The 19791-nt window shown below is 51.5% G+C and overlaps 1 protein-coding gene across 1 annotated transcript; it reads right to left on the bottom strand.

Moving 5' to 3' along the window:
• Positions 1-801: 801 nt before the first annotated feature.
• On the bottom strand, positions 802-10915 carry LOC102503723 (fatty-acid amide hydrolase 1-like). Its single transcript, XM_032494817.1, has 12 exons — positions 10720-10915; positions 10042-10248; positions 8694-8734; positions 8143-8267; positions 6847-6972; positions 6085-6182; positions 5658-5757; positions 5165-5208; positions 4367-4406; positions 3869-3977; positions 2541-2674; positions 802-1157 (listed from the first exon to the last, which is right to left on the bottom strand). Exons 1-12 carry the CDS (start codon positions 10887-10889, stop codon positions 1029-1031), a joined length of 1323 nt encoding a protein of 440 aa, XP_032350708.1. The 5' UTR covers positions 10890-10915; the 3' UTR covers positions 802-1028.
• Positions 10916-19791: the final 8876 nt, after the last annotated feature.

The following is a 19791-nucleotide window of genomic DNA, read 5'->3' as shown; positions in this document are numbered from 1 at the left end:
TACGGCTACAAAAAGGAATAAGATAGCGGAAGGGTACATGTTTTGATTGAGGAGAACCTCAAGAGAGTTCAGATGAGGGGAAGATCATGGGGGAGTTGAAGGGATCAAAGAAGGCCTCCTGGAGGAAATGGCATTTGACACAGGACTCGTAGGACAGAGAAGACAGTGATGATGTTTAGGTAAAAGAACAGTATGCACAGAGGCACAGACACAGAAGCACCCCTTGTGCTGGCAAGAAGGCTCCAGTTGGAGGCAATGGAGGGAGGCTGAGCTGAGGTGGAGCCATGCCAGAGGAGGCTGTGAAGGCTCTCAGGAGGTGCTGAGTGTCAGGCCAAAAAATTAACAGCTTGTGGGCAAAGCACTGGACTGTGAGCTAGGGTCTGCGTCCCAACCCAGGGTCTGCTCTGACTTGGTTTCAATCCCTCAGCCTTGCTCTATGGAACTTTCTCAAGGAAGCATGCCAAATTCTTGATCAGGGAAGTGCCTAGGAATCACAGCTCACAGAACAGTCAAGCTGGCAAGTACCATGGACCTCATCAAATCTAACCCCCTCAATTTGTAGATGAGAAAACTGAGGTCCAGAGAGAGGAAGTAACTTGCCCAGGATTGCACAGCAAGCCAGTAGCAGAGCCAGGACTTGGACCCAGGTCTCCAGCCAGCTTCTCACTTTGGGGCTTTTCCCCTCTGCTGCAATGTGGGATAGCATCTCGGGGACTGAGCTGGAGGAGAGCAACTGAAGGCAGAAGGCCACCAGGAGGCTGCAGCCCCACCTCTCCACCTAGACCAGAGATCACAAGGCCAGCCAGTCAAAAATGTTTATTGAGCCCTTCACCTTTCTCCCCATCTTGGGCTAAACTGGGGGGTCTGTGTATTGAGCACCCACACAGAGGGACTACAAAGAAAAAGAACCCGGTGGCCTTCCAGGAGGAGGAGAAACGAGGTGGATCTGGTATTCATGAGAAGGAAGGGGCATCGAGAGCAGACTTGGATGAGGGTGTAGGCAGGCCTCCAGGAGAAGGAGTGGCTTGTCACTTGGGTTCCCTCTGGTTCTTGACCAAGGTCTCCACCTCCTTCATGAGCCGGAGACACAGCTCCTCTTCCCATGGCAAAGCGACGCACTGCACACCCACTGGAAGCCCCACAGAGCCTCTCACTGCCTGTATGGAGAGAGGGTCTGTGGACTCAGAGCCTGCTTCTGCTCACAGGCCATTTGCCCAGCCTTCCTCACCACACATAGGTATGCATTTATCCAAATGTCTCAACCTGAATCTATATTATGGTAGAAATGTTCTGGATCTCAGAGATCCAGGCTTCCTCAGACCTCGGCAAAACCTGGAAAAACTGTTCTGCTTTGTCTACAATTCTCCAGGGTTAAGATGTAAAACTTGCTCCCTCTGCAGAGAGGTGACTGTAAGGATGAAATATAAAACCAAGTATCCACTCAGTGTTCTCAGTAAAAGAAAGAAGAATGTGCAAATCCCTTACCCAGAGTCTGGTTACACTTCTGCAATAAAAGGGGTGCCTTGACCCCAACACAGGCCCAGGAACATGGAAGCTGAGCCTAAGTCTCTGCCATGAAATCCAAACATTCTTGTAGGAATTCAAACCTGTGTTCACTGCTTTATGATGCTATCATATAGGCCCTCATCTGCCTTTGTCTGGAGCCGGGTCATATGGCTTCATGTCCCAGCTCCTTCACTTCAGCTAGTTGTGTGGCTTTGGTCAAGTCCCTTAACCTGTCTGTGCCTCCATTTCCTCATTTGCAAAACCTCACAGGACAGTTATGGGATTTAATGATTTAATATATATACAGCACTTTTAAACACTCTTGGAACAGAGCAAGAGCTCAAGACACATTAGATAGTATCATTATTGTTATTTTCTCAGAATTCAGGTCAGCAGTTCCACTGGGTAACTCTAGCACTAAAACCAATTTCCAGAAAAAAATAAGTTACTTAATGTCTGACTCAGACACATGCATACTTTTCAGAGCCAATCTGTCTTTCCCTCTCTCCCTCTCACCCAAGTCAGGGCTGATATTTTAGACCATGAATTAAATAGGCCCATGAAAATATTTCCTTTGTGCAAAGCCCTCTCTGAATTAGTAATAGTAGCATTTATTGAACACTTCCTACATACAAGGCTTTATGCTAATTGCTTTACTCTTTCTCAGTTTAACCTTTAACACAACCTGCACGGTAGATGTTTTAATTCTCACTTTCCTGGAGAAGAAACTTGAGGCTCGAGAGGGACAGTGTCCAGTTCAGCTACACAGTAAGCTCCTAACCAGGGGACCTTTGCTCTGCTCCTTTTTCCTGCCTCTGGGATTTACTTTCCCTACAGAAGTGACAAGGAAACCACTGGTTTTGCAAAATATTCTCCCCTAACAAGGACAGAAGCTGACTTGGAGGGCAAATAGTGTGTCCTCAGGAAGAGGGTAAAACTGCAGCGGAAGTGGTGATGGGTAAACAGAAAGAATGACGAACCCCACCCCACCCTCACCTGCCCCAAAAGGGGGAGAGGCAAAGAGGGAAACTGACCTCCTGGAAATTATCTCCGTAGTAGCCCCTGTAGAAGGCCAGTTCCTCCTCGTCCTCTAGCGTCACGGTGGTGACGGGCACCACGCCGGCAGAGAAGTTCAGGACGTTGAACAGGGAGAAGTAGGAAAAGCTACCTGTAGGAAGATCCAGTTAAGCCCAGGAAATGAGGGGCTCCGAAAAGACTCAGGTAGGGAAGAATGTGGGTGATCGCCCCCTAGAGTTCCTTCTCGGAACTGCAACCCCTGCTTGCAACAGCCGGTCCAGTGCAGGGTGCCCTCCAGACAGAGGCCTCCTGCTCCCCACAGTGGAGAAAAGGAGGGAATCGGCTCTGTCCAAGCTTTACTCAGTGCAGGGCACTGTGCTGCCCTCTCTACGTTGCTGATTCCTTGACTCCTTTCTACTCCTGAGAGGTGGGGATTACTATTCCCCATGTACAAATGGGAAACCAAGGTGGCAGACAGGTCCACAGGTCCACAGGTCCAGAGGACACCAGGCAGGGCCAAGTGTGGGATGTGCCTTTGGGTAGCCACTGTCGGGGGACCCAGGGGAGAGGAGTCCAGGCTTGAGGTGGGTTTTCATCCTACATGACATCACCTCTGAGACCTGCACCTGTGCTGAGCATGGGACACTGCCCTGTGCTGATGCCTGTGTTTCAGGTGGGCTGGGCTGGGCTGAGGACACCTTTGGAAGTGGGTTATCAGAAAGCACGTTAAGGGTGACTGGATATGCGAGATGAAAGAAGCCAGACCCAAAAGCCTCATACCTTATGATTCCGTTTATATGAAACCCTAGAAGAGGCAAAACTATTGTGACAGAAAGTAGACCAGTGGTTGCCAGAAGTAGGGATGGGGTGAACTGCAAAAGGACATGAGGGAAATTTGGCAGGTGATGGAAATGTTCTATATTTTGATTATGGTGGTGGTTATACAACTATATACGTTTGTCAAAATTCATCAAGTTACACACTCAAAATTGGTGAACTGTATTGCATGTAAATTATACTTCAAGAAAGTTCATTTAAAAAGTGGATAGAAATTGGGATTGACTGCTAATAGACATGGGGTTCCTTTTCAGGGTGACGGAAATGTTCTGGAATGAGATGTGGTAGTGGTTGCATGACATTCTGAATGTACTAAAAAAAAAAAAAAAAAGCCCACTGGATTATATGCTTTAAAATGGTGAGTTCATGTTATCTCAATTTTATCTCAATTTAAGAATCTTTTTCTAATAGTGAATAGAGACAGAAGTCAAGGCCACGGGGGTTGTGGCAGGACTCGGAAGTCCTGAACTCCTAGTCTCAGCCTCCCCAGGACCCAGTGCCCTCTTACTTGCTGCTAAGGCAGGATAGCCGATGTAGAAGGCAGGGTCCAGAGCTGGCACCAGCAGCACATCCAGGTCCAGGGAACTCCACTTGGCTATGAACTCTTGCTGATATTCCTGCAGGGATAGTGGCAGGCAGGAGGGGTGAGACAAGGTCAGGTGCTCCCAGGCTAAGTCAGGTCAGACACCAGGAAGAATTTCCAGGCTGTGAGATGCAGACTGAGATGAGGGCCGGGGGAGTCAGGGTCTTCCCAGGGGCCAAGGTGAAGGGATGGGAAGTGGGGGTCTCAAGCTGCTGTGACTTGGGGACAATATGTCATCCTGGCCCCAGGGAGACAGACTACATTAATCTCCTAGGTCACCAGGCCTCCCCATCTAAGTGCAGCTGGGCCTCCCCTGCAGGCCAGGACAGGGATCTGCCCCCTGTCAGGCCACTCTTGTCATCACCCAGGTGTCTGCTGCCCCTGTTCCAGCAGTCCCTTGAGGTCTCCCCAGGCATCCATCACCTCCACTGCTGTGTGCTGCTCCCACAGTTTCTTGGGTGTCCTGGGGAATGAGGACGACTGAGAAGTCCAAAGGTCATGGGAGGACTCCCTTTTATACAAATGGGGATATGACACCCAAAACGCTGGGTCTGGCCTCAATACTGTGCCATTAGCTGATAAACTAGGAATGACCCTGTGCCTTGTCCCCCGGTCAAGATCCCCTGCCTGTCCAACATTCCCAAGAGGTTACATTCTCTGGTCAATGCACCCCACCACCGCCAGACACAGGGACTCACAAGCTCCCTCAAACTCACAGGTTGCTTCCCCTAATTTGTGAGGCCCCAGGTAAGTCCTCAGGCTACTCTAGCCCCAATTCCAACCAGCACCTCAACTCCAAGCCCAACAGCAAATCCAAGCGCAAACCCATCTCCCTTCCTACCAACATCCCTACCCCAATTCCAACCTTAACCCCAGTCCCAACTCAAACCAACTCCAACCCTAGCCTCAGTTGTAAACTCAACCGCAACCAAACCTAACCACAACTCAGGCCCAGCCTTTATCCCAACCTAACCCAAAGCTAGCCTAACTCAGAGCTTAAAATTACAAATCAAACCCCAGCCCCAAACCAGCCCCAATCCCAACCCCATTCAAATGTCTCAACTTAACCCCATGTCAGACATGACCCTAAAACCCTAATTAGATCCCCAAGTCTAAATAGCCCTGTCCTCCCCCAGTGGACAAGACCCCCAGCTACATGTTCTTCACTCAGTTCCCATGAAGACTCTTGTGAGCTGGACCTGAGGAGACTCAACCACTCACCCCACTCCACGAATCTCTTCCAAATTTTGGCTAGTTCGGGGGTCCTAGAGGTGGGGAGAGAAAGACCAACTTCAGAAACCATGGAACACCACCAGCCTGCCCAGGACAGGGGTCCATGAAGAGCACTCTGCAACTCCACAAGCCCCTGACCACCTCTCCGAGCCCTGAGCTCCCTCTACTCCCCACCCCCTCGCTAAATCCTCTTCCCTCTCTCTGAGGTACCTCCCACTCTGAGCCTCTCTGAAGCCCCTCCCCTTCTCTAAGCGTCTCTGAAGCTCCCCCTCTGAGCACACTCTTCTCTTTTGACCCCCGACCCCCCTTCTTTCAGTGCCTCTTCTAGTTGGACCCTCCTCTGAGCCACTGCATTCTCTGAGCCTCATCTTCCTCTCTGACCTGGCCCCACCCCCTGTGGAGGCCCCCTCCTCTTTCTGAGCCCCTCTCCTCTCTGGGCCCCTCCTGCTCTGAGTCCCCCCTATTCTGGGCAGACACTCACTATGTACTTCAGGATCCAGGCCCAGAAACACTTGAGTGGGTCTGGCAGACGGAGCAGGCTGACCAAGCCCTTCATGCTGGGGTCCACAATGTCCCACTTACTGAGGAACCACAAACACACAGTTGGTCAGTTATAGCCTTTCAGCCATTGACTGGCTCCTACCCGCCCAGCTCCCCCTCTGTAGATAAGCCATGGAGGGAGGTCAGACCCAAAGAAATGCTTCTGTTCCCACCAGTACCACCCCTGGAATGTGTGCGCCCTGAAGACGCAGCCTGAGTGGGTGACTTGCTGCTTAAGCTCACACAATTAGCCAGAGGCATCCCAGCAGTCCAGGCCTGCAGGTCCACTCCTAGGGCTCAGGTTGCCAGCAGCTCCCTCCCTAATCCTATTTCCACCATGCCCCACATCTGTGTCCTGAAAAATGTACAGCTTCTCCAGAAGGGTAGCCCCTCCATCAGCATACAGACCCCCTGTGAACAGGTGTATGAAGGCATAATCCACACGGGGGACAGAGAATGGGATGACCTGAGGGGACAGAGGCCGAGTCAGGGCCTGGAGCTCCTCCCACCCTGCCCTGTTTTCTCTCTGTCCCTTAGGATTAACAAGAGAACGTCACATCACTCCTCATCTCCTCAGCAGGGCGGGAGAGGCATTTGTGCCATGCCCACTCCCTCACCCCGCACAAAGATGTGACGGAATTCCAGCTACCTGTGACCCCTGCCCCATGCCAAGTGCTTTACTGTGAGCTCATTTAATGTTCACAGCCTCCTAGGGTGGTAGAAAACTGAGGCTCATGGGGGTCAAGGGACTGGGCCCAACAATTCTCAAAGGGGAGGCAGGGCCAGGGCCAGCCACTGGGGCACAGGAGGTGAGGAAGGAGGGGAAGGGGGATTTTGAGGACAGAGAGCTCCTTATAGCCATTGGATGGAGGCGAGAAAAACCCAGGCTATAGGGATTCTAGGAGTGAGTCCCTGAGTCCCCACCACTGAAGGAGGGTGCCTTCCTCACAGAGTGAGGCCCACCCTGCCCCCACCTCCACACCATCAGTCATCTCCAGGAAGCTTAGAGGAAACACAATGATCTCAATAGCTCAAACTTAGATAACTTCCTTTCTCTCCAAGAATGGCCCAGCCAGCATCCTCACAGGTCCATCCTCCCTCCCTCCCTCCCAAGGGCTAAGTAAACTTACCTGGTGTCCTGCATCCTGCAACAGCCTGGAGGTGAGCCTCACAGCCCTGGCCATGCTAGGAGATGGCTGGGTGAAGCCGTCTGATTCATAGTAGCCAATGCGAAGGGGCCGTTTACCGGAGTACACCTGGGAGCAAGAGTGGCTGGGTAGAGCTCTGAGAAGAGATTGGCCTCACTCTCTCCAGGAGCCAGACTTGTAGGCTGAGGCCTTGGGCCACAACTGCCCTCACTCAATCCACAGGGGCTCCCTAAGAGCCCCCTGGAGCATCCCTATATATTTTCAGGCTCTGGGTCCTCTGGAGAAACTTCTGGAAGTCACTCATGGTGGCATGTGTGACTGGATAGCTGGAGTGGATAGGTAGACAGATGATAGATAGATTCGTGAGCCATGAGTGGGTGTACATATGAGACGGTGATGGGTGGGTTGGCAGAGGGATGAACGGATGGATGGGTGGCTGGATGAATGGATGGTTGAAGTTGAATGAGTGGGCAGGCAAGTAGATGGATAGATACAAATATCTTGATGCTAAGGAACTGTCAGGAGGAGGAAGAGATCAATAGAGGCAAATAATGGATGGCAGACAACGATCACAGGTTGACTGTACCAGGATGAGTGTAGGCAATCAGATAAATAAACCCGATAAATGGTAGACAGACACTCTCCCCACTGAGACGGTTCTGGAGTCAGACAGGGCTGGGCTCAATGCCAATTACCAGCTACATGATCATCAGCAAGTCATTTCACTTCCCTTAGTTTCCTCACCTGTAAGTGGGAGGAGCAATGTGCATTCTACAGAGTGAGTGTTATGATGAACTACAAAGAGCCTGCACAGAGTAGGCACCGATAAGTGAATAAATTAATGAATAAATGAAGACTGTCAGAGCTGGAAGGTTCTGGAGCAATCTTCTGGTCCAACCTCTTCATTGTAGTGATGAGAAAACTGAGGCCGAGACAAGAGATGTGGCTTGGCCAGGATTACCTAGAGGGCTAAGAGCCCAGCTTCACTTGATACCAGGCTCTCTAAACCACACTTGCTGAGCATTCTGCCTGTGTGTTTTGGGTACGTGATTTGGAGTCCCTCTCTGGGGGTAATATCATCTATGACTCCAGGTAGCAGAAAACCCAAAGTAGCTGGTGTCCAGCAGGGGCAGGAGACAAACATGACTGAGCGTGTGGGCTTCCTGCTCTCAGCACCTTGGTCTGGGAAAGGAGGACTTCACAGGGGAAGGTCAGACAACAGACAGGTCAATGAGGGGAGGGAGGGAGCCCTCCAGGCCTGCTCCCCACCCAGCTCACCTCCTCCCTGAAGGGCAGGGGGGGCACAGTGGGGTCCAGTCGGTGCATGTCCTCACTCAGCAGCGCTCGTAGGCACAGCGCCAGACTCTCCACATCCCGAGCCATGGGGCCAGCCGCTGTGGTCACTGCACAGAGAGGGTGGAGGGAGACAGATACCCCACATCTTTTCTTCTCTGGGGACCCCTCTGCCTGGCCTCAGAAGGTGAGGCTCAGGGCCATGATCAGGGCCAAAGGAAGAGGCCCTGGTGTCAGGGGTTGAGGATGGGCGGAGTTGGTAGGCTGGCCAAAGCTGCTCTGGTGCAAGATAGGGGAATCACTTCTGGGGAAGAACATGGAGAAAGCAGCAGAAGACATTAAAGCTAAAGAGCAGGAAGCTCTCATTGGGGCAAGAGTCACTGGGTTAGGGAGCCACACAGTCCCTTCTCCCAGATTCCTTGACCACAAGTGGGGCTGGTCTGTCTGAGATACAGGACGAGTGAAGCGACCTTGGGAGGAAGGCTGGCAGGTTCGTCTTTGAATGGGTGTGGCCACAGACACAGACAGGAGCTTACCTGATTTCTTGCCCTTGACCGCAGAGGTGACTCCAGAGGAGCTGCAAAACCCCACCCATCCAGAGCCCAGCTCAGCACGTGAAGGAAGGACTTGGGTGCCAATGAGGCTTGAGCACCCAGTCAGTGCCCTCCCCAGGGCCCAGCACACAGGAATAGGAGCTGCATTAACCTCCCCATGACTCTTTACTGCCCACAGCATAAAGTATGAGCTCTTTGACTCTCCTTCAAGGCTCTGAAGTATCAACTCCTTCCAGAGCTTCCCCTTCCACACACACGTATGCTCCAGGCAAAATAGGCTCCTTACAGACTTGCAGCCTTCTAGATTCCACTCCAACTCGGTTTGTCCATCCTTCAAAACCAAGTTCAAATGCTGTCTCCTCCAGGAAGCCTTCCCTGCCTTCTCCCTGCTTCTGAAAGTTTAAAGTCTAGGCTTTTAATAAATCTCTGTTAAAGAAAATGTCAGCTTCATCCTTTGAGTTCCCATAAGCTTTGAACCTCTCCTAGAGCCTCGATCACTTGCTGACTAAGCCATTTGGATGTCTAAGAGCACAACAGGGCCAGGGGCTGGGTCTGAGAGTGCTCTGTGTCCCCCAAAAAGGGGCCACCCCAGTGTAGGTACTCAGAATGGGGCTGAAAGATAGGTGGATGGGTGGACAGATGTGTGGATGAATGCAAGATGGATGGAAAGATTAATGGATATATATGGATGGATGGGTGGGTAGATGGATGAATGGAGGCAAATATGGATTGATAGATAGATGGCTAGATGAGTGGATGGACAAATGAATAAACCAATGACAGGAAGGATGTGTGTAAGTTTTTCTAGAACTGGAATATTTGTCCACTTTGTTCACTGATGCATCCCAAGTACCTAGTATAGTGTCTGGCACAGAGTAAACATTCATTAAGTATTTCTCAAATAAATCAAATGGTAAATGAATGCTGAAATTGTCTGATGGATGGAGACTAGGATGATGACTGCATTTGTGGATGAATGGATGAGGGATGGCTATAAATGGATAAATGGATGGATTGATGAATGAGAAAGGGGAAAGGTAGGTAGATGGATAGATATATAGATGAATGAGTTAACAAATGAATGAAGTAATGAGTGAGTGGAAGGTCTGTTCCACTGCCACCTGTACCAAATATGGTGTGTTTAGCTGTGGCTGAGGCAGGAGTAATGTGAAGCCCTCCTAACTTCACCCACTTCCCCTAGTACTGAGCTGAGTGGATGAGGGCTGATGAGTGAAACAGGTCCCCCTACTCCCCTAGACCCCCAGTTCCTCCAGGCTGGGCTGAGCCCACCCACACCACTACCACCACCACCACCACCACCACCGAGTACCTGAGGCGGGATCCTGTGGTCCGGAGGCCACAGACACCACAAAAGCTGGCTGGAATGCGGATACTGCCACCAGTGTCAGTACCCATGCCCAGAATGGAACCCCCTTCTGCCAGCAGCGCTCCCTCGCCCCCTGAGGAGCCCCCGGGTGTCTTCTTTAAGTTCAAGGGGTTCAAAGTCTGTCCATAGATGGGGTTGCTGCAACCAAAGCTGAGGAAAGCAGGAGAAAAGGGGCTGGGAGGAGAAGGCTTAACTGGAGAAGCCGCCCTGCCCATAGAGAGGCTGACTTCCCTGGAGGTCACCCCCAGGGCCCGTGAGCTCCTCCCTGGGGCTGGAAACCTCCTGGTGTCTCTTTGGCTGAGTTGAGGGGCAGGAAAGACCAACCATGACTCCTAAAATAAGGACCAAGGAGAACACAGCTCTGCTGTCAGAATTGGGTACAGGTTACAAAAACAGAAATAGATACACTAAGGGCTGACGGAGGTGGGGGAGAATAGGGGATGAGAAGAACCATTAGAAGCTGGGATAGAAACAGATGTAACTTTTCAGAACCTGACAGCCCTTAAACACCATGGAGTCCACCCACATGTTGTAAGATGAAGAAATCTAGGCTCAGAGGGCAGAAATGACTTGCCCAAAAATCTCAGTCCTGGAGGTCTACATGACTGGCCCCCACCTCACCCTCGGTCCTGAGTCAGGACTTTCAGCTGCCGCTTGATCCTGGGCCCAGTCCCAGCCTCAGACCCCGCCTGGGCCTGCCTGCTGCAGAGACCTGAGCAGTGTCTGGGGAATGTTGGTCTTAACGAAGGGAATAGCTCCATGGGCCTTGAGCACTTTGACAATGACCCCATCCTGGGCCGCCGGCTTCTCCAGGAACTAGGCCAGGCCACATGTAGAGTCATGGCCCTGCAAAGAAGTGACACGGGGGTCGGGGTAGAATCACCCAGCAGACTCCCATCCCAACTCCCACGCATTCTCACAAGTGCTGCCCCCTTAGAAGGACTCATAGGTGTCAGAAGAGCACGGTGGTTAAGATTTTGGGTCCGGGAGCTGGACTGCTGGGTCCAGTTTCCAAATGGCCACTTTCTAGCTGTACAGCCTTGATTAAGTAACTTGCCTGATGTCACACACTCAGATGTACACATGCGCATGTACCCTCAGGGCTCACCATGCAGTCAAAGTTGTCCTTGAGGCTGATGGGGACCCCGTAGAGAAGGCCCCTCTCACTCTTCTTGAGTTTCTTCAATGCCTGCAGTTGCTCCTCGCATTCCCCCAGGAAATCCGTCAGGCAGTTCACCTCGTGGTGCACCTTCAGTGCCTGAGCAGCATTGAGGGAGACCAGCTAAGGGCTCAGGGGAAGGCCAGAGACAGGGCACTGAGTCACTCCAGCCCCTCCACCCACCCTGACTCAGAGCAGAAGTGCCAGATGACTGTGGCATGTGCCCCCTCCCAAGCTAGCTGCAGCACCACGGGGTTACACCTGTCCCCAACTCCTCTAAGTAGAACAATGACAGGTGACATCTCCCAGTCCAGCCCAGAGCCCTGGGGCCCAGAGTCCTGACCCCTGGCCCCCACCTCCTCTAAATAGCTGCAGAGGACGCTCTCCAGACTCAGCTCGTCAGCCCGCAGCTTCTGGGCCAGTTTCTCCAGGGGCAGCTCCAGTATGGGCTTGGGGTCCAGCTCTGGCTCCTGCGGAGATGGGGCCGGACAGATGTCAGACTGCTCCACTCAGGCCCCCACACACTCAACATCACACCCACATACTCCAGAAGACACAGTGTTCTCGTCCCTGTGCTCACCCTTAGCATTAACAACACTTCCTGGTCTGTCTCCAGGTTGGCATGAAAGCCCCACAGGGGTTCAGGTGTTCTCTTCTCTCTCTGCCTCCCCAGTGCCCAGCCCAGAACCCAGCCCAGAGGAGGGCCTGCCCCCTGGTGCTGCTATCCAGCCAGGGCACCAGTGGAGCGGGAGCGACTCTACATGTGCCCTTTGGGACTCAGGGGTTCTGGAAAGTGAGGCTTGGTTCTGTGCGGTTTGCCTTCAGGGGTCACCCCAGCATCCCACCTTTCCTTCTTCTCTAGTCTTCCCACTCCTGCTGAGGCAGGAAGCCCCATAAAAAGACCAGCAGGACCCCTAGGCAGGGCTGCTGCTCTCCTCCCAGCACTGTCCAGTTCCCTGGCCCAGAGGCTCTATCTCACTCTTTGCCTCTAAAGCGGCTAACTTACACCTAAAATTTTATTGGTTCCCTGAGCTCATTTCTGATTGGTTATTTCCTTCACTCCTGATTGGTTATTACTCTCATTTCTGATTGGTCCACTTCCCTAACTTCTGATTGGTCCATTTGTAATACTTTATTTGCATGGAGCTCACTCCTGATTGGTTATTTCTCTCACTCCTAATTGGTCCATTCCCCTCACTCCTGATTGGTTATTTCTCTCACTTCTGATTGGTCTATTTCTACAAAGCTTGCTCCTGGTTGGTCAACTTCTGTTATATTTTATTTACATATGATGTTGCAAAAATGTAAAACTGGCAGCCTATAAAAAGCCTGTGTAACCCTATAGACGTGGTCTAGAGCTTAAAGTGTTAACTCTTGTGGGGTCACTGGCATAATAAAGCTGATTTCTGCAACTCTCTGAGTGCTGATTGGTCTCTCTCCCGGATCCAGGTTGCTGTTACAACTGAGCTGTAATACCGAATTGTAACACATTTTTCTGCAACACTGCTGCTCTGACCTTGGGGAAGGGCAAGATCCAGCTTGGGTGGCAGGAGAGCTGGGAGCCGGCCTTGACCACAGCACTAGTCAGCTTGGTAACTGGGGCTAGTCCCTTCCCCTCCCCTGGCCTAAGTCTCCTCGGAGAGGAAAGGATCAGAAGTCAAACAGCCATGCAGGAGATCACAGACACGACCCCTCCCCAGCTGCTCTGAGCCCAGCCCTTCAGGGAGTGAGGCAAGGCCTAACACCAGCCCTCAGGCCTCGTCAGGGCCAAGCGTGACATGACAAGGACCTAGCACAGAGCAGGCACTCAGGAAGCAGTTGTCTTCGTTTGTCCCCCATGGTCCCAGCAGAGACCCTGATGCCTGCCAGCTGGAGTGGGTTGAATGGGAGACAGCATGGTGGGCCTTTCTTGGTCCTAGAGGGGAGGGATGGGAGACAAAGGGAGTTCCCTGGGAGGTTGGGGGCCCCAGGGCTTCTTGGATTTGTCCTAGTCTTCCCCTCACACTCCTCTGCAGCACCTGACTCTCAGGCACTTTCCATCTGGAAACTCTATGTCTTCAACTTTCCTGGCTTCCTGACCTTTGGCGGCTCCTTCTCAGTCTCCTCTGCCCCTCTTGCCTCTGGTAAATGTTGGCTTCCTCCCTCCCTCCCTGCCCACCCTCCTTGGGTGACCTGGACGGCCACATGGGCCACATGGGGCCCAGACCTCCCTGTTTCTCCAGTCCAGGACTACCTCCTGCTAGGCCTCAGACCCATTCACCCACCCACTGGTGCACAGACACCCAGGACTCATCGTTTTTCTGTCAGATCTTCTTCTTCTTCTTTTTTTTTTTTTTTTTTTGGCAAGGAGGTAATTATGTTTATTTGTTTTATTTATTTTTGGAGGAGGTACTGGGGATTGAACCCAGGACCTCCTGGATGCTAAGCATGCACTCTACTGCTTAAGCTATACCCTCTCCAAGCCTGTTCTTCTTCATGAGATTCCCAGTTGATGATACTATGTCACCAAAGCAGTAAATCTCAGGATGACTCTGGAGCCCCTCCTCACACCCAAGTTCTTATAATAGTATAAACACTAACACGCAATCACATGTAAGTGTTATAACACTTATCACTTACCGTGTGCCTGGCCACATTCCAGGCACTTTACACGTAGTAGCTCATAACTACTTCTTACAACAGCCCTAGGGGGCAGGTCATACTATTTTCTCACTTTACACCTGAGGCACACAGAGCTACTTACCCAAGGACTCGGAGTCACACTGGGCAGGGCAGCCCCAGTGACCATTCTTTTATCCACACATAATGCTGATAGGTGGTTCTGCCTCCTTCACATCTCCCACCTTTGACGCCTCGGACTCCCTCCTGCCTACAACCTTCTCTGTCTGTCCATTTTATCACAGCCTCCTCACTGGCCTTCCTGCCTCTAGTCTCTACCTCTCCAGCTCAACCTTTTCACTGCAGCCTGGGTGATCCTTTTCAGACCTTGTAAACCACAAATCTGACCATAGGTCCCAGTTGCTCTCAGAATAAAGTTGCAACACCATTCTCCTCAGCATGGTTTACAAGGCTTTCACCAGAAACATACAACATGTCCACCATATAGATATACCAAGATTCTCAGGTACTAAGTACTTACTGCACGGCTGGGAACAGTGTCAGGCACTTTGCCTGCACCATTGCATTAAATCCTCACAGAAACCCTTAGATAGGTGCTCTTAGCATCATTTCCATCTGACAGATGAAGGCAACTGGGCACAGAGGCTAAGTCTCTTGCCCAAGGTCATAAAGGTGGGGAGACTTAAGCTGAGGTCATCAACAGCTTCACCGCTGCCCTCCAATGGCTCTTGGGAGGGAAACTTCTCTGATGAAGCACGTCCTGGGTGCCAGGCACTATACTAGGCCCTTCCCTTGCCTGGGGCCGGGTGGGCCCATCTCACCAGCCTCCTCTTGCCCTGTCCCCTGCTCCTGTAACTGCTGCTCTCGCCACACTGCCTAGTCCCTCTGCTCACAGTGTCATTTTACCATTTCGGTGCCTCCCCAGCCTGTGCACCACAGGGACTCTCAGGAGGGCCTGAACATGGATCACACCTGGACAGAGCAGGCATTTGGCTGGAATGCACCTCAAGAACTGCACCCACCATGGTTAGAATATTGAAATCCTTCTGAGTCACTTGGCAAAAAGCCACACCCTTGAGCACTGCATGACCCCAGCTGCCATGGCCCCTCTCTGGGACTGCACCCTCTCTTCATGGCCCAGCAAGTAAAGGGCTCCTCTATGCACAGCCTTTGACACCCTCAGGGGTCATGGAGGGCCAGCCTGTGCTCATCCCTTGCCCTGCTCCCCCTAGCCCCAAGGAGCCCCACCAGCCCTGCCAGGGACTACCCAGAGTTCACCCATCCACAGGCACACCACCAAGACTGCATGGCAGCCCCAGTTCCTACATATCCACCTGGAGAGGTGGCACCCCTGGTGGCACCCTGTGGGCAAGTTCCCAGTGTCCATCTGGACACCTGTGGCTGCTGCTTCCCTGCTGTTGTCCTTGCACGGCCACTGGTGAAAATGGCACCTCTCAGGGAGCTGGGGAGAGGTGAGGGGAGCAGGCCAGGGGATGCTGATGGGGGCCACTGCAGGCCCTGCTGGGATTGCTCCTCTGCCTGTGCTCCAGTGACCTGGGGTGGGGACTTCAAGGGTCCAAGAAAGCCTTTTTGCCAACCCTGATGAGTAGAACAAATCTACTAGAATAAATTCATTGAAACCCACTAAAACTCACTAAACTCACTAAACTCACTAAAAGCCCACTCAGCTAAGGGCAACAACTTCAGTTTTATTACTAAAATAGGAACTACACTTGGAGAGTGCTTGCTGGGTACCCAGGTACCACTGTAAACATTTATTAACTCCCTTGCTTACTATAATTATAAACATCACCCCATTGTAGAGATGAGGAGATTAAGGCACAGAGGAGATACTTAAAATGTAAGCATCAGAGTCAGGATACAAACACAGACAACCTGGCACTCTCTTAACTACCACATCTGTGTTACTCAACTTCTCAGGGAACCTGTAAGATGAGGTTCCATGTAACTTATGTGACATGCTCATAACAGTGTTTATGACTTAGTTGACAGCAGAGACACTTGACTATGCAAAATCTCAGAAGGCATTGGAAGAGCTAGAGAATTATGAATGTAACTGCTCCTGGTTCAGCCAAAGCTGAGCAAGGACTCAACTTAAGGAACAGTAACATTGATGTTGAGAGAAAGTCTTCTTAATGAGACTGCAAGTCATCTAATGACTCAGCTTACTGAGAGATCTTTGAAAGACTGGGACATCCTCAAAAGATGGTAGCCATATCAGAAGATTCCCCACAAATTTTCTAAAAATCAACAAATTATTTGGAAATTATTTGAATAATTTGATGAAAGAATTGAGCCTCAACTTGTATCACTTTTAAGCCATTTGAACCTGTGGTTTAGTTTGGAAAAAATCATCACCTCCTGCTGAGTCCCATGGGTCCATGGACATCTGCTTTCTCCACCCTCAGCTGGTGCTGCCTCATATTGTGGTTTGAAAATCAAAGAAAATATACTTTAAAGTTTTTAGTAAATTGATTTATTATTAATATTTCCAAAGTGGTTGTTAAATATGTTTAATATCACAAAACCCCTCAACCCTCAGGGTGGCCAATTTCCACCTGAGGTGACCAGAGTCTCCTGGTCAGCAGCCTTTAGCCAGTGGACCCTATGAATATTATTTTCTATGTGTTCTATAGAAACACTGCCTTATCTCAGAACTTTCTCTCTCTGGTACTGCTTTTCCTGTTCCTTCCTCCTTTTGAAAAACTCCTACACATCTTACAAGGCTCAGCTCCAACATCACCTCTCAGTGCAGCGTCTCCAGACAGAGCAGATAACACAGCCGCTGAGTCCCTCAGCTCCATGGGCATCTGGCCTTCACCACACTCAGCTGAGCCACCTCCCATCATGGTGTTACGGAAACGACAGGCCAGTCAAGAAACAAGCACCACTCGGAGGGTTGGAGTACTCAGATGTATTACGCCGGCGGGCTCAGAGGGGCTTCTGTTCCAAAGCTCTGAGCACCTCCAAGACGTGCACATGAGGTTTTATAGGGTAAAGTACAAGCTTGGGGTATTTGGCCAATAGGCATGGAACAGCTTTAGCAGCATTATCATCACAAAAGTGGAGGCAGGGAGGCAGCAAAACAAATATTCCAAAGCCAGATATGTATTTTTGAAAATCCAGCTGGCTAGCAAAAAACATAAACAGCAAACCAACACTGATAAACTTAGATTTACAAGTTAGTCCAGCAGAACTCAGATCAGTATTCCAATACTTAGACTTGTGAGTTATCTTGTTAGACCAGCCCAGCTTTTCCTTCACAATGGTTTGCACAGCTCTGTGTCCACCACACCCCACCCAGATTAGGAGCATCTCTTAAGGCAAGTCTGGGTCAGATGTCAGAGCCATCTGGGTAATGAATTGTCCCCGGGGTCCTGCAGAGGCAAGACCCAGGAGAATCTTTTGTCAAATTATCCTAAATTGAACTGAATTGGATTTGTTTGAACCCTGCGAGGGTTTGACCTATGTTTCAGCCTCCCACCTGCCTGGGACAGAAATCTGGTCACCTAAGGCCTTGAGGGTAGCCCTGGCAGAGGAATAACCTGACTGTGAAAGTGCCCAGGACAGATCTGTATAGCTTTGTTGGGAAGAGAGTAAGATGCTGAGAGCGAAGAGGGCTGTAGCCTTGAGGGGAGGCTGGAGACACCATGAATGAACGAACTCATCCCAAACCCTTCACATGCCTCCAGCCAACCAGACAGACACCTTCCTTCCAGTTACCCAGACCAATAACTGCATACCCCAGACGCCCACACATATACCAGGCAGGTGCCCAGATGCACACAGAACCATATGTCCTCACACATCAGACACACGACCATCCATGTACATGCTCAACCAAACATTCAGACCCGACTAACCACACATATCTAGACGTATATATGCCAATCAGTTACACAACACATACACACTCAGCCAGGCACACACACCAAGGCACGAAGCCAAACACAGGCAGTACACGGCCAGACACACACCCAGCCAGCAAACAATAAAACGCCAGCAGGAGGCACACACAAGCAGACCCTGGTGTTTGCAGTAGAGGAACCTAAACTCACCACGACACACAGATGGGGCCTCCCCACGCACACAGGAATCCTCTCCATCATGTGGATTCGCCACAGCAACCCCATTAGCCCAGATTTTCTCCTCATCAACCAGGGAGGGGCAGCTGCTCTCTGGGGGCAGATTGATTTATCCAACTAATTAGCCCCAATTAATATTAATACACATTCTCAGAAACGGCAGCAGCTAGGGCAGAGAAGCTGCCCATTGGGGCCATCAATCACCGTCCAGGGGACGGCAGAGGACACACAGAAACTCCAGAGCATGGGGACAGTACCTCAGGCACTGCCCAACCCCCACTTCGTTGGCTCCCAGAGGGAGTCCACCACCCTCAACCCAAGTTGAGGACCCCAAGATACCGCAAGCCCACCTCTCTTCTTGGGCAGTGGAGGAGCCCAAGGCCCAGAAAGGGGCTGTCACATCCTACAGGACACACAGCAAATCACCGGCACAATATAGAGTGACTCTTTTCCTCTCATTCTCACCCTCCCTCTGCCGCTCTGCGCAAGCTTTGCAGACATACCCACAGCTCAACACTTTACTGCAAGTCCCAGCCCAGCCATAATGCCTGCCTCAGTGCCTTACAATATCCCTAATGAAGCTGTCCAAGCCCCCTTTTAAGAAACACATCCTCCTGGGAGGACCGCATCTCCACTGACCCCCTGTGCTTTGCAACTGTCACGTGCTCAGCAAACATTCACAGGACGGATGAGAGGCAGAATGTGTAGACTAGGGTCCCGTCCCAAGGAGGTTTAGGGGCCCCCAAGGGCTGAAAGAGGCCTGGCCTTCTACCTCTAATTGCTTCCATCAGTTTATTTTATTTCAGCAAACAACCCAAATGAACACCCCATGTTTCTGAGCCCTGTGCAGGGTACTGAGAGAAAGAGAAAACACATTGCCCCGCCCCCAACCTCAAGGGGCTCAAAGAACACAGATGGAGGAGTAACTAATTGACAAGGAGCTGGGGGTGGGGGCTGCCCCCAGCTCCCTGTCTTCTGAAAGAGATGGGGAAAGGGGAGGCGCCCTCTCCTGAGGTGGGATCCACCTACTGGGACTAAGGGCTGGGGGGGGGTCTCAGGGATCACAGTCCACACACCTGCTGCCGCAGACGCCGCGCCAGGGCTTCCATCTTCTGCATCGCCACCTCCCTGCGCTTCTGTGCCCTGGGGATCTTGTTGCGGGCTGGAGCATGCTGCCAGGAGAGCAGGGTGGCCCCCAGCAAGGCAGACCCCAGCAGGGCCAGCAAGAGTAGTGGCACCAGGAAGTAAGACAGCCAAGCTGCCCCAGGCATTGTGGAGCCTGTATGGATGTGTCAGTTTCTTCCTCAGAAACACTGCCTACTTATCTATTGCGAGAGCACCCTCCCACGTCTGTTCTCCCAAGGGGCAGGAGCCACGGCCCCAGGCATGGCAGAACCCAATCTCCTCCCAGCTAGTTCTTACCCATGTCTGGACTTGCCCCTGTCTGGACCAAGTCCCCAAGCAGAGGAACAGGCTTTGGTAGAAACTAGCCTGAAGGAGAACCCAAGCCTGCAGGTGGGCGGGTGATCAGGTTCTGATTGCACATCCTTCATGTCCTCTGTCCTTCAGACACCCCACCCTAGTCTGATCTGCACCAGTTCTGGACAGGGTTGTCCCTGAGGTTTCCTGTGATTTTTCAGGATAATCACCAACTCCCTTAGCATGGCTCACAGGCCACTTGAGGTAGACTGAACAGGATCTCGGTCTACCCAGAGACAGCAGCTCACTCTGGGGGGTGTCTGGGGTCCAGGCAGAGAAGAAAGGGAGGGACACCTGGGGAAGTGTCCCGAAAGTATCCATCCCAAGAGA

The sequence above is a fragment of the Camelus ferus genome, chromosome 13 (genome assembly GCF_009834535.1).
Source record: "Camelus ferus isolate YT-003-E chromosome 13, BCGSAC_Cfer_1.0, whole genome shotgun sequence".
Classification (NCBI taxonomy): domain Eukaryota; kingdom Metazoa; phylum Chordata; class Mammalia; order Artiodactyla; family Camelidae; genus Camelus; species Camelus ferus.
This window is presented reverse-complemented; position numbering and strand designations above follow the sequence as displayed.

Excerpts from the sequence above, each read along its gene's own strand:
- LOC102503723 (XM_032494817.1), bottom strand. The coding sequence starts at position 10,889 with ATGGGGTCATTGTCAAAGTGCTCAAGGCCCATGGAGCTATTCCCTTCG. Across the intron at positions 10,249-10,719 it reads GTCCTGACTCAGGACCGAGG|CTTTGGTTGCAGCAACCCCA; the intron begins GTGAGGTGGGGG and ends TGCTTTCCTCAG. Across the intron at positions 2,675-3,868 it reads CTATCCTGCCTTAGCAGCAA|GTAGCTTTTCCTACTTCTCC; the intron begins GTAAGAGGGCAC and ends ATCTTCCTACAG.